We start from the raw sequence: 21,684 nt of genomic DNA, 5'->3' as shown, positions 1-21,684 counted from the left end.
TTTGCTTTCAGCAATCATTAAAATTGCTTTACATGGGATGGATCGAGAGATGCGAGAAGAGTACCTGGTCGTCATTCAAGCAAAAGACATGGGTGGTCATATGGGAGGGTTGTCAGGGACAACAACAGTTACTGTCACACTAACAGATGTCAACGATAACCCCCCGAAGTTCTCAAAAAGTAAATAAAATGTCCAATTCTCTCTCCATATACTATAGTTAGAACCCATCATTGGTAAATCTGAATGTATTTGTTGTTGTTTTGCTGCGTAATGTTTTTTAATGAATTTAAAAAATAATCAGAATTGTACTAGTTATATAGATGCATATATAAGGGTACAACATCTACTGTTAGGGTGAAATAATCATGACGTCCTATTCTTCAGGTCTGTACGAGTTTGTGATCCCAGAGGACCTTGCCATTGGTCAACCTGGTGGCAAGGTAAAGGCAAATGATAGGGACATTGGAGAGAACGCCAAATCAACGTACAACATCATTGACGGTGATGAGAGGGATGTCTTCGAGATCACTACAGATGCCCAGACTCAAGAGGGGATCCTTCGGCTAAAGAAGGTAAGGACCTGACGCAAACTGCCCTGTCATAGGGTTCCACCAACAACCACTTGATATCCTTAACAGCTTCAACTTAAACAAGGACCAAATAGTTGGTTGCAAGATGGGGTATCAAAGGAGGAAGGTCGTTCATACAGGCTACAGGTCAGAGCTGTATATGTAGACTGATTTCATTTAGATTTACCATGGGGGGGAAATGCTGTTGTACTACATATATACTGCAAAGCAGTTTCAATGGCGAAGATGCAGAAAGATGGCGGCTGTACTGTACTTACCACAAACGCCTCATTTGCTAGGTTCGCAGTATTGTACAGTGCACTCTGTTACAATTTTGTGTGTGTTAGAATTAGCACAGTATACATGAACCCAATTCTAGCAATTTGGCAATTTTAAGAAATTAAAACGTGATTGCGCTGATTTCTAGGCACATTGAACCATGTCACACGCCGTAGTTTAAAAAGTCTGTGGAGAGTGCGCAAACAAAGACATCATCATCTGAATTCCTCCATCTTAATGCACCTTCGCCATTGAATTGATCTGTAAGACTATATCAAAAACAACTACCAAAATGAACACTTGATTCAGTAGATGGTTAAATGTACAAAAGGGAAAACAAATTATATGGCATGTTTGCCTCCAGCAATCTAAATATTTACTATTACACAACCATATGGAGTGTCACCATTTTTCCGTAGAACTGCGATGATAGAAGAAGAAGCTACTTCAGGCCTGAAGTATTCAAGTGTATGCATGACTGATGGATGTGTGCTCAAGTCTTGACTCATGGTTTGTTTAATGTCTGGAGTTGGAGCTATAGATCATTCAAACGTGATTGTATGTCACTGCATTTGGATGCTAAATGACATTACGTTAGGACATCCACTGTGACTTCCTATTGGATGAAATGAAATCATATTTTTTTTGATGATCTGCCTGGAATAGATTATACTCTACTAAACAAAACAGACAGCTTGAGAACAAACTAGACATGATCAATAAGACCTTTGACATACTTCCCTCTAGTATTTCACAGCGACAGCAGCACTGTGGCTCTGCCTCATCACTTTATTCCGGTATACTTGGCTTGGAATCTGTTGCCTGCATTGCTAATAGCATGATGGATGAGATTGCATGTGAAAAACAGGAAATCAACTGCCTACTCTCTTCTCACCTCCACATCTCCAGATGGTGAAGTTCAGATTACTTTAGCAGAACTGCTATTTCTGCTTCCGTTCAGTACTCTGAACAACATTTTCTTGGTTTCAGAGCCCTGTTGCACCAGCTCGTGGAGTTTTTCTTAGCCGATGTGGAAGAACAAAGGATTAAATGGAGAAAATAGCACCACGACACTCCCAACAACAAAAATAGTTTTGTAAACTACTGTCAAATACCAAGTGCAAATTATTAAAGGTTCTTTGCGGCAAGGTTACAAAATATTGATCTAAACACGACTGCAGAAGCACAAACTAAGAAGTGGCTTTGTTGTTTTGAGTTTAAGCTTTTTATCTTCCAACCCTCAGGCCTATCAGAGAATGTTAGTGGGAAGTTCTGCTTCCTCCACCAGCCAGCCCTGAACTTTGATGTCTCTAAATGGCCTATGTGTATACATACAGATCCTATGCTGAGACATATGGGAATTTGTAGCATGGCACAGGAGGGCTCTGAGGTGGCGATGTCAGCAAAGGACAAGCATGGAGAAAATGGAGTGAAAAAGCTGTCCCATCTTCGTGTGCACATACTGTAGCAACACAAGCCGGTCCGACACTTTCACTAAGCGTATGTTCCATCAATATGAAAACCAAAGTGCTTGCTCTCCGGATTACAGAGAGTCAAGTGCTGCATGAATTGAACTCCCCCAAAACAATGAGTACTGGCAGAGTGGCATAGAGGGCCAATTCAAATATGGCTGACTCAGTGGAGAGGTCAGATGTCATTGAGGATTATTTGAGAGGATGAGAATATCAATACTATTGTCAAAGTTATATTCTGAGGTAAAACTGTCGAGGTAGAGTCGCTTGTTGAAACAATCATACAGTGTTAAGAGGGGGAAAAAATACATAATTCTTTGTTATAAGATTTGGTCAATTATGCATTACAATTTAAAAGTACAATTATAACTGCAATGCAGTAAGGAGTCTGACTTGTTAATTGTTGTTGTAAATCAAATACAAAAACAGAATAGAGGTGATCAGGAAATAGTGCTGAGTAGTTAGTTTAACTATTGTGGTATTCCATCATTTGTCTGTGGTGTAATTCTGACAATTGACCCCTGTCCACTTCTAGCCCTGGGCCCCTTTATACTTGGTATTAGGCTGGAATCCATTGAAACCAATGTTTGCTCTTGGTCCAGCTGTTCACTCCTCTCAGCATAGAGGAGGAGGAGAAGAAGGTGGGGAGAGAAGAGAGAGAGGAAGAGCGTTAATAATGAAAATGGTCCAAATAGCTTCTCAGACCGCGGCAGACTGGGCTGCAGGGCCCTCTCCATACGGGTGCCCTGATGCCAGACGTGTGGTCTTCAAAGCCCCCTGTCAGTCCCCGTCCCCAGCTGCTTTTCTCTCACAGCTGGGCCTGCTGTCGGCACTGCCCCAACACTGGCCTAACCCAGCCTAGGGGACCACTGGATTCTTAAATTTTTTTGTGTGAAAAGCTGGAATACATTTTTTGATCCCTCTGTGAACCCCTCTCATTCCCAAAGCCAACTCAAATCCCCTCAAGCGGCAAGGCCCAGTTTTGATTTCCCTATAAATCCTGGTTTTGGAGTGTGGAAGTGACTTGGTCCCATTACTCTAGTATTATAAGAGAGGCCAGAGGTGATTCAAAATAGTACTATAAGAGCTGCCAGAGGTGATTCAAAATACAATTGTGTCTAGGATAGCTACAGAGACGCCAGAGACTTATTGCGATGTTTTTACATGTTGCAAATATTCAATGATGAGCATATGTAAAAAAGTACTGGACTGTTTCTCAATGTCCTTGTGAAATAGGAATGAGACCAACTGTTATTTAAGGGGTATGTTTCTTCTCACTGAAGTACACATACAGTAGGTATGCAATTCTCCCTAGGAAATTGCATTGTTGTGTTAGAATTCCTGACGACACATCCACTTCCATTCAAGTGATGATAATGCCTCAATAATTGCTATCCTTCAAATGATTGTGTCAATAATCTTATACCAGTGTTATCGTCATGGTAATGCATGTCCACAAAATTATATTTTCAGGTAGCACAAACCTACAAATAACATTATTTTCATTATTGCCTAACACATTTGAACCAGATCGGTGTGATATCAGATTAGATTAACTTTATTTACAGCCGTATTCTATCCTAGAGCAGATGTCACAAAACAAATTGCCAACACATGGATTACTTGAGGTGAGATTGTGGTTATTGCTAATAATTACACATGTTGTTCCACCCTGTGCTTGTTGTATGTATTTCCCTACATGTTTTGATAGGATCAGAGATCACACTTTTGAATTTCAACTCAGAAATGCTTCAGACATCAGCTGCATTTTCCCCTGTTGCTTTTTGGACATCAGTGAAAGGCATGTGTTTCTGTCATTTTGTACAGCCCCTGAACTTCGAGACTAAAAAGTCATATACACTGAAGGTGGAGGCGGCCAACATTCGATTGGATCCCAACAGCGGCGCCCCCTTCAAAGATACAGCCACGGTGAAGATTGCAGTGGAAGATTCAGATGAACCCCCTGTCTTCTCCAAGCCCACATTCGTCCTGCAGGTGGACGAGAATGCCCCCATCAACACGGTTGTAGGAACGGTCACAGCCCGCGATCCTGATGTCACTGGCAGTCTGGTCAGGTAAGAAACAAGATGTTATTCACAACCTCATTTCACCAAACACTTGTTTACCTTATTGTTTTCACACACATATAAGGGCTGTGCCATGGAATCATATGTATCTCAAAACATAGTCTTGCCACTTGCTCTGTGCATGTTCCTTTTGGAGGTGAAATGTGAGCCGACGGCTGCCCTGGTTTCCTTAGGACCACAGTGTAGTAAACTTGAAAGCACAGCACAGGGAGACTTCTCTTCGTGATGACTTTGCCTGCTGCGTTTCAGTTGTGTGACTTATTCTTGGAAATACCACAAGGGCACCTTGTATAGGTTATACAGGCAATTTCTCTCCATCCACCCCGGCATTTCATTAATTCTCCAGTGACTTGCCGCGTCCCCCGGACAACACTCAACAGGTTGTGTAATTTCATGGTGAACAGAGTGCAAGCTGGTAATCATTATTTGGCTATTGCCAAAGCAGGGGAGTTCAACCTGGTTCCATCTTCATTAAAAAAATTCAAATAGGCATACCACGATAACGTAACCTGTTCTCATGTTTGGGTGTCTCTTTAGTTCTTCTTCTGTGACCCCAATGCTCTTTTGTGTTGCACTTTCACTACGTTTTCCATTATCACTGTGCTGTGCTGTGCATATTTATTGACATGTGCTTTATATTATGCTGTTGATCTATGTGTGATAAGCACTGCCCTATTTCATTTTTATGTGAACATCTCTATCCAAGTGGCCAAAATAATTGTCATAAACGGTACTCCGTTGTACTATATTGACATGTCAGACTGGCATTTGGGAATCATAATTTTCAGTGTAATGATTAGGTTGCTTTTTTCACTCTGGACTTTCTCATTGAAAGTATATTTCCGATTCCTTGTTTTCTGTTTTAAATAAAAGAGCACTTCATGTGTTTACTATTTTGTGGATAAGATTACAGATTTCGATAAGTGAATTGAGGCTGAAGGATATTATGCCAGTGTATGCAAGGCTGTCCGAAAGCTTTCAAGCAATCAGAGTTAAAGGAAGCTTTACGGAACCTACTTAGAGGCTGTAAGAGTTTTGGAGCCGGATAAAAATGAATTATATTCAGCACGTAAGTGGTTAATGTCACATTGCTTCTCATGTCTGCCAATGTCAAGGAAGGCATTCAACAGTAAAGCCATTCTGTTTAGGGGAAGGAAGGGAATGGCTCTGACACAGCTTGAGATGTTCATGCCATCTTGTGTTGTTTCTCAATACTGATAAATTGCTGCAAGATGGAATCTTACTTTTTTGGGGGTATTTTCTTAAACCTGCATCGTTGGTTAAGTAAGTAAGCATTTCACTGTAAGGTGAATACCTGTTGGATTCGGCACATGTGACAAATAAAATGTGATTTGAATGTACTGCACCTTTAATGCCCCCATGCAGTCTTTTTATTTAATTTATAATAAATCACTATGTGTGTTTATTTCATGAAAATAATTCCCCAAATATTTGTTATTATTTGTTTCCATGAGCCGTCATTGCAATTCTCAGTCTGATCGTGTGGTGTTGCCACACATGTTAATACAGGTACTGTACATACACAGCCCTGATTGGCAGATAGGATCGTCTAGACGAGGGGCCTTCAACCTTTTCAAGCATAAGAGCTACTTTTAAATTATGAAACATGTCGCAAGCTACTCATACATTTTTCCTAGCTTTTAAATAGGCACTCTTGGTATTCTCCCGAAATCCATTTTCTCGCTTCTAATTGACCTGGTTTGGGAGTTTATTTCTCCGTTTTTCTCTCTAAATATTACAATTATTCATAGAGAAACAATGAAATTGGATGTTGTGAGTCCATGTCAATGCTTAATTCACATCAGAAGATACTTTTTGAATGTAATACCCCTTTAGAGGAGAGGAATGTGCTGGTCGAGTGCTGTTTTTGACGGTGCATTATGTCATGACACATGATTGATACAAGCAGTCATTGTATAATTCTTAATAATTGGGCCTACTTTCTAGTTGACTTTCTAACATTTCCTTGAGAATGTTTTAGGGAAACTCTTTCTGTCTACCCAAAAGACAGATATCTTTATGTCTAACAGATATACAGGGTCAATATTGATGGAAATAAATAGGCAGATATTGTGTTACGTTTCACTTTTAAAGCCAATAGTGGCTACGGCACCTTTAGAAACTATTGACACCCCTTGACTTTTTCTAAATTTTGTTGTGTTACGACCTGAATTTAAAATGGATTAAATTGAGATATATATATAAAACCGGTCAAAAGTTTTAGAACACCTACTCATTCAAGGGTTTTACTATATTTTGACTATTTTCTACATTGTAGAATAATAGTGAAGACATCAACACTATGAAATAACACATATGGAATCATGTAGTAACCCAAAAAATAAAAATCTATTTTATATTAGAGATTCTTCAAATAGCCACCCTTTGCCTTGATGACAGCTTTGCACACTCTTGGCATTCTCTCATCCAGCTTTACCTGAGATGCTTTTCCAACAGTTCCCACATATATTGAGCACTTGTTTTTTTACCTGCACTCTGCGGTCCAACTCATCCCTAACCATCTCAATTTGGTTGAGGTCGGGGGATTGTGGAGGCCAGGTCATCTGATGCAGCACTCCATCACTCTCCTTCATGGTAAAATAGCCCTTACACAGCCTGGAGATGTGTTGGGTCATTGTCCTGTTGAACAAAAATGATACTCTCACTAAACCTGAACCAGATGTGTGCCTTGAAATCTAAATAAATCGCTGACAGTGTCACAAGCAAAGCACCCCCACACCATCACACCTCCTCCATGCTTCATGGTGGGAACCACACGTGCAGAGATCATCCGTTCACCTACTCTGCATCTCACAACGACACAGAGGTTGGAACCAAAAATCTCAAATTTGGACTCCAGACCATAGGACAAATTTCCATCGGTCTAATGTCCATTGCTCATGTTTCTTGGCCCAAGCAAGTCTCTTCTTCTTATCGGTCCTTTTGCAATTCTACCCTGAAGGCCTGTTTCACGCAGTCTCATCTGAACAGTTGATGTTGAGATGTGTCTGTTATTTTAACTCTGTGAAGCATTTATTTGGGCTGCAATTTCTGAGGCTGGTAACTCTAATGAACTTTTCCTCTGCAGCAGAGGTAACTCTGTGTATTCCATTCCTGTGACGGTCCTCCTGAGAGCCAGTTTCATCATAGTGCTTGATGGGTTTTGTGACTGCATTTGAAGAAACTTTCAAAGTTCTTCAAATTTTCCATATTGACTGACCTTCATGTCTTAAAGTAATGATGGACTGCTATTTCTCTTTGCTTATTTGAGCTGTTCTTGCCATAATATGGTCTTTTACCAAATAGGGTTTTCTTCTATATACCTCCTACCTTGTAACAACACAGCTGATTGTCTCAAACGTATTAAGAAGGAAAGAGATTCCACAAATTAACTTTTAAAAAGGCACACATGTTAATTAAAATGCATTCCGTGTGATTACCTCATGAAGCTGGTTGACAGAATGCCAAGAGTGTCCAAAGCTGTCATCAAGGCAAAGGTTGGCTAATTGAAGAATCTCAAATATCAAATATATTTTGATTTCTTTAACACTTTTTTAGTTACTACGTGATTCCATATGTGCTATTTCATAGTTGAATTCTTTACTAGCATTTTACAATGTAGAATATAGTAAAACATAAATAAAAAAACCTTGAATGAGTAGGTGTTCTAAATCTTTTGACAGGTACAATTGTAGACCTTTTTCTATTTCTTCAAGAGCTGTTACACTAAAAGGGCATTTTCATAATTTTCACAATTTCGATGTTATTTCGACCTCTTAGTGTGGAAACTGCACTGTTTCTTTAAGTCAAGCCATTTTCTCTGTATGTTTTCACAATGTGTCAGATATATAATGTACCTGTATGTCAATTGCTTTTCACCACACATGACATGACATACAATATTGCCATTGCCAGTTTAGTTTATTGTATTACTTTTATAAAATGTAACTTCTATTGTGTAATGTCTTCAATTTTATCTCATTGAGTTTCTTGTAATAATATAATAATTTCTGACAATTTAGTATCTATTTATATTGTGTGATTTTGTATATGTAATAATGCATCATCATAGAACTGTATGTAGTCTCTCAGAGACCTCGTGAAGAGACAATCAATGGAAGTCCTATACTGTTTTTATGCCCAGACAAACGTTATCCTTGACATACCATGCTGCTGGATAGAGTGCATCTCTATGGAGTGATAGTAAGCAATGTTGTGACCATCACAGAGGTTATAGGCTGAACATTGTTAGCTTTATCTGAAAGACTAGATGTAACCAGGTAAACACAAATGTCTAGTGTTTGAATCTCATCACAGATAACTTTAGCATTTTTACTAATTAGCAACTTTGCAACTACTTACTACTTTTTTAGCTACTTTACAACTACTAGCATGTTAGCTAACCTTTCCCCTGATCATGACCTTAACCCATTAACCTAATTCCTAACCTTAACCCTAATCGTAACCCCAACCCCAACCCCTAGCCAAGATAACATTATCCTCCAAGCTAACGTTCGTGTTAACAACCTAACCACCTACTGTAGCAAACGTTAGCAACAACACATTAGAACTGGTAACATATTGCAAATTCTTAATATTGTACGAATTATAATTTGTAACATATCATACAAATTGTAATTTGTACTCTATCATATGAAATGGATGATGGACATCTACAAAGGTATACATACCTTATGAAAGGTAACAAAGCATACTGAATGGAGGGAGACAGATTTGTATTTACTATGTTATGTCTACCGCTAAGTCCAGGTTGTGAGTAAACACCCTCACACCGAAATGACTCACTGTCTCCCAGTCTGACCAGGATGACTCAAAGGCTTTGGGCTGGTTCCTCACTTAGACCTCAACCCTCAAGCTATACTTTATGCATTCAATCAAGGTTTCAGGTGGACTTCATAAAATGCTACACAATTCCTTCAGTGTCTTCCCATACTCTGTGAATATGATTTTAGTCTTGAATGATCATTATGCTCAAGACTTTGGGCATTACGCCATAGCTTTGAAGGCTAGAGTAAGACCCAAACAAGGGTATCATTCCAGTACCTGGTATTGATGATGCCTTTTAATAATATGTTATGGCTAACCTAGGAAGTTGCCCAAAATACCATGTAGAGAAACACTTGTGCATTGAGGGAGTTGAGTGGGACATGCACACAACACCGAACCCGGTGAGGGTTTAGAAGAGGATCATAGGACTACAAAAGGTTATGGGTAATGAGAGCCAGGTCTGTCAGGTGACTGTGTAAGCTTGTCTGCCTTTCTTCAGGCCCCGCTACATCATTTACTTACCTTGACAGCTGACATGTTGCAAATGTTAATACGAGGAGTCATGTAAAAGAGATTATGAAAAATGAATGTAAAATGTAATGTCAAGTAGGCTTTCTGGTAGAAAACAGGTTCAGGACATGTTCAGGGACAACGGGAATAAATATGTCCTTACAAAGAGCTGGTTAGCATGCGGAGGACAGAAAAATTAGTTCTACATCTGTGATCCTCCCAATAGAATTACTGACCTTATATAAGACAGAAATGTCATGAATGCATTTGTTCTCTGTCTCACACTCATATTACTGGCTTTATGGCTTATAGCCAACACAAATTGTAGCTATCACTTCTAACATCCCCTTTTTGTGACCCAGATGACAGCTTAGTAAATGTAGTGTTCAAACCAAAAATAATATTAACACAGTGTGTAAAAGTTATAAATGTCATATGATTGAACAAGAAATATGTTTTTAGGTGGAGAGCTGCCCAATGTAATTTGAGTCAAGTATTGAAGGAGTGGAAAGTATGAGATGCTATTTTATGTCGTCCTTTCCCGGCATGGAATTATTCACATCCAATGATCCGCTCCCAAACACATCCTCACACCTTTGACAGTCAGCACCCATCTCTTGCATGGAACATCTGATAATTGTGTTTGCTTTAATTCTTTTCACATCACATTGTCAGTTTGATTGACACGTGGCAGAACATTTCAGGGTCGGTCTCCCTCCACGTGAAGCTGTCAAAGCCTGACTGGAATCCACTCCGTCTCCTGGAGAATTCTCCCAGGTGGTTTGGACTGTCTGCCTGTCTTGAAAGTGCTCTGTGTCTGTGTAGGAGTCCTCCTGGACCTCCAGCCTGCCGTCGGAGGATTTACACCATTTCATCCCAAAAAAATTGAAATGTCATGGCTCAATACGTCTCCCACAGTTGGAATCTAGGGCAATGGCTTATTTATTTCATTTCCTGTAAGCTCTTTGTTTTCATTATTATTTTGTCATTGTTTGTTTTTTTCTCTCCCATTTTTTTCTCATGCAGAAATGCATGTCTGTCAACAGGTCTCTGCTGATAGGGATGAGCAGTTCCACAGTGAAATAGGATGAGACCCAAGGTCATGTGTGAAGGGAGATGGGGTTGGGAGGGTGGGTGGAGGAGGATTGCAAAGACCATTGGGGAATTGGATTAGTGAAAAAGCAAGGCATTGGCTAAACTTTTGACTTGGATTTTGCTTTGAACGAGGCGAGGGGCATTTAGTTTAAAGGAATATCCATGTATGTTCTGTGTGGCATTGAGAGCATTCAACTATTGAATGCATGCATTCACATGCATATGATATACCTTAAAGGCCTTGTTGCTCTTGGTGACTTTGATGTTTCTAACTGGCAGCCTTAATTTAGGGCAATTCACATTTGTTGATAGCATGTTTTTCACATGCAAAGTGTGGCAATGAATGCGTTAAAAATATTGAATGTATGCATTCAAATAAACATGAGAAATAACACTGTTTCCATGCCAATAACATGTTTTTCACATGCCAAGTGTGCACGTGTGTCCTTTCTGAAAGCGTTTGAGAGATTGGCACCACACAATGCACTGTGACAAAGCCAGTTCTGCAGTCACAATGATTTTGGAAATGCACATAAATATTACCTTTAAGAGGCTTTTTAATGGTCAATGTGTCATCATGTTGTTGCTATTGGTGAGGTTGTTGAATTATATATAAGGTTTCTGCCCTTGAAATGCTCTTCTGTCTTGCTTCAATCCACAGAACAGGGACATCAGCGTGAACGAGGATGGTTGATTTGGGTTTGAATTTAAATGCAACATTACATTGTACCCCGTCTATCTTGTAACTTTCCCACCCCTCCTTAGTATGACCCCTGTGAAGTTTTTCAAACGAGGTCAAGGTAAAGTCACAAGGAAAGGAGATCATGTTAAGGAGGATGGTAGTGTCACTAATGACATATTTGTATGGAGGGGGACATTAAGGAGCCACTGTTGGGAGACTAAACCGGACTCACGTCCACTTTAGTTTTTATAGAACCACCTAAACCGTATTGCGGCTTGAATGTCCTCTCCTGCTAATCTGAGACCTGTAATTCATTCTTCGATTATAATTATTGACTTCCTACTGCTTTTCACTTACATTCATCCACAGGAACCTCTTGATGGATACGTCTCCATTAGTCAGTGCACCCAAGGCATCGTCGAGAACGGTCAGCTGTGTGCTGCATGTAGAACTTCTGATGATTCTCTCTATTTGTGTAGGTACTTTATTGATCGCCACACCGATCTGGAGAGGCAGTTCAATGTGAACGTAGACGATGGGAAGATCACGTTGGCCAAACCACTGGACCGAGAGACAGATATGTGGCACAACATCACAGTAACAGCCACTGAAATCAGTAAGTAACATGTCCAATAGAAAATGTTACACTGTTTGTGGTCTACTACATAATTAACAAAATGCAATATCCTCTTCATATCAATGCAATGATGAAGGACGAGTGTCAACTCGGGGGGGGGGGGACAGCTGCTTGTGAACATTCGGGAGGCAGGGTAGCCTAGTGGTTAGAGCGTTGGACTAGTAACCGGAACAGGCAGTTAACCCACTGTTCCTAGGCCCTCATTGAAAATAAGAATTTGTTCTTAACTGACTTGCCTAGTTAAATAAAGTTAAAATAAATTAAAAATTAAAAATTCAGATCTGTTTACGAACCCAGTTTGAACAACTTCATTCTTGCCTCCAACAAAGGAGTGACCGGCCTTCCTAGTCCTCTATAAAATAGTCCTGCACTTGTAACCTATCTCATGTTGATGACCATAGAGTGTGATACAGCTCAGTAGTCAATTTGTGGACGTGCGAGTACATTAAGAAGTATCAAATTAACAGCTGTAAACACAAACGCCAACGTTGTTTGCACCACAGCCAGCATCCATTACAGATACAGGAACATCTGTGATCCAGGAAACTGACTGACTATACAACATCTTCGAGGTAGAACAACAAACAACTCAACCCATATGTAAAACTTTATTTGCATAACAGATTGTTTCAGGGGGACTGTATGTTGTTATAAAATGTAGTGCACACCCTAAATGAGAAATGTAAAATACTTGTAACTTGCTCCCCCTCGCCTTTCTTAATCAAAGGGAAACACTAATTGTCACAGCAATAAAAAAAAATTAAAAAAATATCCCCGTTTTTTTTATATCAAAGTTATGCTATAGAGCATACATTCATGGCATGTTATTGTAAATGCAATGCGTCTCTGTTGATATTCATGCTAGTTTTTGTCATGTCTGGTGTTTGACATTTCACTGTGCCTTTCATGACTTATGCGAAAGTGACTGTGACTCAAAACAGCAGCATCAATGAACGCACTTAATCGGAATTGACCAAAATAAATATGTCTGTTTACTATTCTTGGTGGATTGGAGCCAAGCAGGAATCCTCTCTGGCGTGAAGAGGAAGAAATGTGTTCCCAGTCCAATTCCATTGCCATTTGCCACCCAAACGGTGTCGCGTTCTACTGCTTGCACCAGTTGACATCTGACTAATCAGATTGCAATTCTTGCCGCGGTGGAGTGAAAGTCACTTTAACAGAGCACAAGGAAAATGTGGACACTTCTCTTTTTCCCCACTCTGTCCATCTATCACCTTCTAGCAAACTGTCTATTTTAGTTTCTCTCTGTTTCCCACTCTTTCTCTCCTCTCTTATGCTCACCACTGGGCATTTTGTCCTGAAGCATTCTTAAGTGTAAAATCCTCCATTTGCTGCAGTGTTATATCTCAAAACCATGTTCTGTTTTTCTGTTTTCTATGTGACAACATGCATCATGCACATCATTGTTTTGAATGTTAGCTATGTGTATGGTCTCACAAACATACAACAAGAGGAAAGATGTCAACAGCCAGAATGACATCTATTGCTCCATGGACCAAATTATTAGCTGCAAGTTAGTGGTTGCAACACTTATTAAACACAATCATTTATCTCAAAAGGGACTGTCAATTATGGGCGATGAATAATCCCAATAAAAATCAAATCTAATTAAATTGCCCTTTATTATCTTTTTAGACTTCTGCTCCCGTTGATTCATTAATATGCATTTGTTTTAACCCTCATGCATGAAACATGAGCGTGTTCAGGGGATTTCAAAAGCACTTTGAATGTGTTTTTTTTCTTCTCTCTCACCACTTCTGTTTTGCATTCTTGATATTAGCTAAAACTCAGATTGATGTGGCTTTCTATGAGCCAAGGGGATTTTTTTTTTAAATAACAGAAGGAGAAAAAAAATCTGGGTCACGGAATTTACCTGGGATTTAATTTCCCGCTGTATATAGTATCCAATGTCATTGTATTCATTGTCTGTTGTTGGGTTTTTTGTTTATCAGGAAACCACAGCCAGATATCACGGGCTACCGTGGCCATCCGAGTGCTGGACATAAATGACAACGCCCCAGAGTTTGCGACGGAATACGAGGCTTTCCTCTGTGAAAATGGCAAACCTGGCCAGGTAGGGGGCATTCATCAAGGCTGCTATTGTCGTGTCCCCCTGCATCTCCTCCGTAATGATCAGCCATGGTGAATTATAGCCTATTTATTTCACTGGGAAAGTACAGAGGCAGGAGTGTGGCTTTTCTCTGAGACACTCTCCTCCCCTGACACAGCACATAGAGACGGAGGGAAAATGAGAGCAGTCAGAATTGATCAGAGTGAATCATAATTCAGAGTTGTCTTTCATGTCCTCCTCCAGATGGCACAATGGATCTCTGGCCAAAATTCTGGACAAGTGCTTTGCATTCTCCTTCACATCAATCCTATTCATTCAGTCGACTACAATAATTAAAAAAAAGACCAATGACCGAGATAGCTGAATTCTCATTTCTAATCAATCACAGACATACAGCTTGATAATAACTATGATGGCAGGTAAATAGATGAACCCAGAAACCAAAAGTGTGCCAGGTGAGACAGCACCACATTGATAACAATCTCAAATTCCTGGAATGAATGGAGGATATTTTTCATTTTCTCTTAGCCAATGTCACGGTCAGGCTTTTTGTGGTGGCAAAAAAAAGTAATGGATGACCTATCTCTCTAATGGTATTGGGCTCCTCTCTTTCTGTCTGTGTTTCCACAGGTGATACAGACAGTCAGTGCTGTCGACAAGGATGACCCAATACAGGGACACTACTTTGAATACCGCCTCATCCCAGAGATGTTAAACAATCCTAATTTCACGATAAAAAACAACGGAGGTAAGGACAGAACATGTGACTTTGAATTACAAAAAATGTCTTATAGCCTGCAGCATATTAGTCCAATTGAAGATGAAATCTAGTTGGATTACCGGACCCAGTGGTTAGCAGATGCGCAATAGCCTGGTCATCAGCTATTCTTTACTCCCTAGTGCATTTTGAAAGGAAGTAAATTAGTTGAATCCAAATCGTCTGCGGGTAGTCTTGCAGCTCATTGTAGGGTGACTTCTTGAGCTGTTGCTGCATGGCAGATGGCACTACATTTGTTTGCTAAATACGGTGATTGGTTTAGCAGGCTTTCTGTCCATCCTCCGTCCCCCCGTCCCCCGTCCTCCCCGCTCTCTTTTCCATTACTCTCACTGAAGAGCCCACGCTCATCCTGAAGTTGTTGCATAATGTTCTCAAAGAGCTTGGGGCAAAGAATCTTCATCTGGTTCTGTCCAACTGTTTTGATGCGAAGGCTGCAGGCAAGAGGAACTGCTGTGTCTAGTTGTTAGTAAAAGGAAAATATAGAATAAGGACATTAAATGCACCGGCCTTTTTATCTAGATGGAAACCTACCACCATGGAAACAGGTGTATTGAGAGACAAATAGGAAAAGTTGCTGAATCTAGAGGAATTTATAAATAAGAAACCACAGGCAACATTGAAGCAACATTTTCACATGTAGATATCATTACGATATTAATTCAACTGCTACAACTAATACACATATATACTTATCAATAACAATAAACAGGTTTTTACATTTTAATCACATTTTCTCAGCAAAAATTTGATAGTGTAAGAAATCACTACATTCAAAAGTTTTACTTAAACCCTAAATGGTTCTCAAGTAGATTACTAAGAAAATCTCATCCATTGTTTAAAAATGGCCTTTTTGCCTTTGTGCTGATTGCCTTGTCTCATTTTCGATTAATTGAAAATGATACTTTTTTCCCCAAAGTATCTCTCTTTCTCAAACAAGCATTGCAGAGCTGGCTACAATTTCATCCCCCTGAAAAGATAGAACAAATATTATGGCTGAACTCAAATGTGCTGGTCGATAAAATACCTGTATTTATGGGAAAGATGTTTGAAAAGGGAAAAGTATTTATATTCAACTCGCAATCTGTGGATTCTGTTCGATTAGATAGATTGAAATTGTACGTTAAACATCACAGCATAGTTGAATGGTATGTGTTGAGTAGAAACATGAAGTGGGTGGCCAGCAGAGATAGATAGGATGGGCTGAGGGAAGCTGAGGGTTGGGATGTGGAATTGGAGACAAGTGGGAGTGAAGTTGCTGTGCGGGAGATAGAATGATGGTTAAAGATAAATGTTTATTTTTTTAGTTTTAAAAAAACATAATAAAAAGTCAGTTTGAATGACACTGAGGGGCAGTGTTTTTACAGCTTATGCCGGTTTGGCTGAGGCTGAGGCTGATGCCGTGCAGGTGTTTGTACACATGCATATACACACACTCTCATTCAAATAAACGCATACAAGAACACATGTAATAGTGCCAGACATGCACACAAACATATACAGTTGGCATTGCTGTTATGATTTTAGTTGTCCTTGATGTCCTTTGTTTTAGAATGTTTTTGTAGATTTTTTTTTCATTGTTTGCTGTTTTCTTCAGCCTTTTTCTTTTTTCTCTTTACCTTGTTCTCTTGGTTGTTGGAGCATTGGAGGGGTTCTAGGGGGTGGGGAATGGAATTAATTAAATTTTGTATTTATTATTTTTCTTCTTAGGGGGGGGGACTGTGGGAGGGGTCTCGAATGGTTGAGGGACAGCTATTGGGGAACTGTGGGGGGGGGGGGATCTTGGAGGGTTCGTGTTCAAATTTTTTGGCCTGGTGGGAGATCTGTCAACGTGCCCTTGAGCAGGGCATTGCTTCTGTGTGTCGCTCTGAATGGGAATCTGTTGGATGACTGGTATCATGTAGTTGTTGAGCGGCTTCACTGCAAGTATATTGTATGTTTTGGATATTCAATAAAATAAATACATAAAATATAAATAAATACAAATATATTAAAAAATGTCTACATCTAGCTGTTTTGAAGTGTCAGTATTCTACATGAGAAATATAGGCACAGCACTTGTATGACTATTTCCACCTGCACAGAGCAGGCAAAGCCACTCCAGTGAAGAGTAGCAGACCCTTTGAACTTTGACCCTTTGTGCTGGTTTGTTTGTGACGGTGACTCTAATTGCAGTGAATGTGCTGTGGAGAGGATATGTGCTGTGGAGAGGATAGGGTTAGCCAGGGCCAGGGTCAGCCAGCTAGGATATCCTACTGCACACAAGCTTTTCAGGCTTTAACTGTGATAAATGGGATACCGCTGTGCACTTAAGATTGACACGATAGGAACCAGCATTTTACCAGGCACTCTTATCCAAAGCAACTTACAGTAGTGGTCTCCCGTGGGAATCGAACCCACAATCCTGCCGTTGCAAGTGCCATGCTCTACCAACAGAGACATACACCGATTGTACAAAACAGGTGAATCCAGGTGAAAGCTATGATCCCTTATTGAGGTCACCTGTTAAATCCACTTCAATCATTGTAGATGAAGGCGAGGAGAAGGATTTTTTAAAGTCTAGAGACAATTGAGACATGGATTGTGTATGTGTGCTATTCAGAGGGCAAATGGGCAAGACAAAAGATTGAAGTGTCTTTGAACGGAGTATGGTAGTGGGTACCAGATGCATCTGTTTGAGTGGGTCAATAGAGGAAGAGGAATACCTAGTCAGTTGTCTAACTGAATGAATTGTCACGCTGCTGGGTTTTTCATGCTCAACAGTTTCCTGTGCGTATCAAGAATGGTCCACCACCCAAAGGACATCCAGCCAACACGACTGTAGGAAGCATCGGAGTCAACGTGGGCCTTCAGGCTTGAATGCTAATGTTTCACGTCTCTCTCTGTCACGCATGCTCAGACAGAGGGTAGACAATTGAACTGCCCTTGTAGAAAAAGCACATTCATTTCACATGTGAACACGTGAAGTGTTCCCAAAAACACGTTCTCATGTGATCACGTGATCTCATGTGAAGTTATTGGGATAACATTCGGCAACATGTAATGGCTACATGTGATAATATGACATGTATGACGTGCTGACGTGATCACGTGTAAAAAAAAAAATGTGTTCCAAAAGCACGTTTTCACATGATTTCAAATATGAAACTTCACGTGAAATCATTTTGCTATTTTTTTCGTTACACCAACTTGAGTAGACTCTTACAGGAATAAAAGTGTTTGACAATATGTGGGTGAGTGGATATTATTAGCTAGATAATGAACACAGGGCTCACAGAAGTCTCATCAAAGAGTCCCTGGCACCTCTCGGAGTTGCCTCGTACCATCTTCTAAGTCAGTGCCGCACTCACGTCTCTTCATTTCCACATCTTAATATGGGTGTGACAGAATAGGATTCAATCGCTAACAGAGTTCTGCTATTAGAATATGGTGAGGAGGAAGGTGACTGAAAGCCATCAGCAGAGTATACACGCGAGACCAAATGGCAGGCCAATGCAACATGCTGTTTTTCTATCGTCAATTTGGAATTACCCAAATTTAAAAAAAAAAAAATGTTACTGGATTGCAAAACATTTTGGTTTGTCACTACAAAAATACACACTCTTACTCAACGGAAGCTAATTTGTTTTTTTTGTTTACAACTGCTTTCTCTCCCCACAGACAACTCCATCAGTGTTTTAGCCAAGCATGACACCTTCCGGCGCCAGAAACAGGAGATGTATTTTCTGCCCATAATTGTGACTGACAATGGAAATCCTCCAATGAGCAGCACTAACACGTTGACCATCCGGGTGTGTGGATGCAGCAGGGAGGGAATCGTCCAGTCATGCAACGTGGAGGCCTATGTTCTACCCATTGGCCTCAGCATGGGAGCTTTGATTGCCATTCTGGCCTGCATAATACTACTTTTAGGTAAGGGAATACTGATACTTTATACCGTTTGATTACATCTGAAAAATACAGACGTGCAACACTGGTAAACTTCTACAAACATTGTCTTTGTGAGCACATGACTTTGACATGTCCTCTTGTTCGGCAGTTATAGTGGTGCTGTTTGTGACGCTTAGAAGACACAAGAACAAGCCACTTATCATCAAAGATGACGAAGATGTGAGGGAGAACATCATCCGCTATGACGATGAGGGGGGTGGAGAAGAAGACACTGAGGCCTTTGACATTGCCACACTGCAGAACCCTGATGGAATCAATGGCTACCTGCCCCGCAAGGATATCAAGCCGGACCTGCAGTTCATGCCAAGGCAGAGTAGTGGCCCTAACGGTGTGGACGTGGATGAGTTCATCAATGTCAGACTCCATGAGGCGGACAACGATCCCACAGCCCCTCCCTACGACTCCATTCAGATCTATGGCTATGAGGGCCGGGGCTCCATTGCTGGGTCTCTGAGCTCCCTCGAGACTGCGTCCTCAGACTCAGACCAGAACTATGACTACCTCAGAGAGTGGGGTCCGCGTTTCAGAAGACTTGGGGAACTCTACTCAGTGGGTGAAAGTGATAAGGAGACTTGACCTTTGATCTGTAGAGACCCTTTGATTTTGTCCACATACTTGTGTATTATGCTAGGGTTTGCCGGCTTTTAGAAACAGCTGTTTAAAAAAGGGGGCCACCTTTCGTACTCTTAGATTGAAGTATAACGTTCATCATCTATCACATCAAGCGCTTTGTATTGTTGAGCCAAACTTAACAATGTCTATATTAGGAGGTCTATGATTCTTGTGGAGTGTAACTTAGATTCCGTCGTGGAGTGTCTAGCAGTATTTTGGATATTTGTCTTTTGCTGTGACTGACAGAAGCATAAAGACCTGGATTATTGGTAGTTGCCTGATGAAAGAAGAGAGAGGGATTGTGTGATTTACAGCCTTCTTGGACAACGTGGAGATTCAACCACAGAACAATGGCACTACTGAGAGGCCCTCATCTCAGATCTCTACCCACCACCCAGCTAATCAAAGATAAAATAGGAAACTAAAAGAAAAAGCAATATTTGATCGACATTACAATGTTGAATGTATGTATGATTTGAAAAAGCGAAATGAGAACCACTACAATATTGGCTTCAAAATTAATTAGTTTAGATATCATTTGATACCAGGTGGCCACATTTATAAACTGTCTGAGCCAGACGGCTTGCTTTATACAACTATTTGTATTTACACGCTCCAAGTGTGGTTTGCAAATATTATTAGCCTATAAAAGACTAAAGCGAAAGACAAAAAAAGAGAAATGTAGAAACTTTGAGGCCTTCTTTTTACAGAAGCAAGCATTAAATACAATTGTATTCACGTTTTTTGAAAATGATCGTGTTGATTCCTCATTATCGTTGTATGATTTGTATGATTTTTTGTTTTATATATCTGTTCTTATTTGCGTTTGTTTCTGTGCTACAGGTTATAAGTGAGTGAGAGTTTAGAATGATCCCTTTTCTCAACTTTTCTTTCCACCACTGAAGCTATTTCATCACAGCTGAACTTGTTGTTTGGATATTGCTGTTAATATAGTATACAGAGAACACGAATTACTGTATAGTAAAATATTGGACGGAAAGGGAACTTTTACACATACAATTAATGTATACTGTTTATCATTATTCTGTATACAGTGTTACCAGTAACCATATAAGCACAATAGCTGGGATAATTTAATTGATGTGAATATTCGACCCCTCAATTTTATTTAGGACCCACGGGTAACAAAACCCATAAAAATAAAATACAGACTCTTGCATATTGTGCTACACTGTATGATATTATACAAAAAATACATGTACATAGAGTTACTGATAATGTCCACAACTTTCATTGAGGTGGTAGGTTTTGTCTATGCACGTTAGCTCTTGCATATGAGAATCTAAAACGGCACTACAGCTGCGTGCATACTCAATTGTACTGATACAGTATATGGCAGTTCTCAGTAGACTTCATAATATATATGAAATAGTCTTACATGCAGATCATATTTTCTACTGTGCTTTAACGCTTATAAATGTGTATGTTTAATTATTTACTCCCTGTAATGTAATCTAAGATACCCTGTATTGTTTCCTACTTTGTGAAATATATTTTTATAAATACTGCTGAATGAGTTTGGCTTTCTTCAGCAGCTAAGATGGTTGGAATAAGAGAGTTTTGCACAGTTCCTACTTGAATTATGTATGTCCGTCATTGTGCATCAGGAAGTACCAATATCAATATGTCAACATGTCACATATCTTATAATTAGGAAAAATTTATTTGGCAGTTGATGCACTGACTGGTTTTAAAACCTACAGTCAGACCCAAAATTATTGGCACCCTTGGTATCTTGTTCAAACAAGTTAGTATCTCATTTGAACGACTTAATTGTTTTGTGATGCAGGGCCAGTTGTGTTTGTCCTTTGCTGCAATCATTCATTTACTGATGCCATCCACTGATATGATTATTCATTGACAGTTCTTTGATAGGGCCTGTAAGTGGGGAAAACAAGATCTCACGTTTTACCAATTTGACTTCAGATTCTGACGTTTATCCACTTTTCTCCAAACGTTTTGGAGTTGCTCAGCATCATTTTTCATTCATTTTCAATGCTTAAATTAAGGTTTACATTTTTGGATAGGGCAACAACAAAAACCTACACTTAAGTTTAGGCATTCATTCTGAATGGTGAAAGTAATAGATAAGG

The 21,684-nt window shown here is 39.8% G+C and overlaps 1 protein-coding gene across 2 annotated transcripts in view; it reads left to right on the top strand.

Moving 5' to 3' along the window:
• The window catches only part of LOC135504965 (cadherin-8-like), a 93,077-nt gene extending 71,981 nt beyond the window's left edge, over positions 1-21,096 (top strand). Inside the window, exons 5-12 of one of the 2 annotated variants that reach the window (XM_064923950.1) lie at positions 12-179; positions 385-572; positions 4,148-4,395; positions 11,983-12,119; positions 14,114-14,235; positions 14,863-14,980; positions 18,668-18,919; positions 19,053-21,096. In XM_064923950.1, the coding sequence (XP_064780022.1) occupies positions 12-179; positions 385-572; positions 4,148-4,395; positions 11,983-12,119; positions 14,114-14,235; positions 14,863-14,980; positions 18,668-18,919; positions 19,053-19,534 (1,715 nt within the window). In that variant the 3' untranslated portion in view covers positions 19,535-21,096. Of the gene's footprint in view, positions 1-11; positions 180-384; positions 573-4,147; positions 4,396-11,982; positions 12,120-14,113; positions 14,236-14,862; positions 14,981-18,667; positions 18,920-19,046 lie in introns of both variants that reach the window. The other variant, XM_064923941.1, reaches the window with a different exon arrangement.
• The last annotated feature ends 588 nt before the right edge of the window (positions 21,097-21,684 follow it).

The sequence above is a fragment of the Oncorhynchus masou genome, chromosome 2, assembly GCF_036934945.1.
Source record: "Oncorhynchus masou masou isolate Uvic2021 chromosome 2, UVic_Omas_1.1, whole genome shotgun sequence".
Lineage (NCBI taxonomy): Eukaryota > Metazoa > Chordata > Actinopteri > Salmoniformes > Salmonidae > Oncorhynchus > Oncorhynchus masou.
Note: the sequence above shows the minus strand (reverse complement) of the source record. Positions and strands in the feature narration are given on the sequence as shown.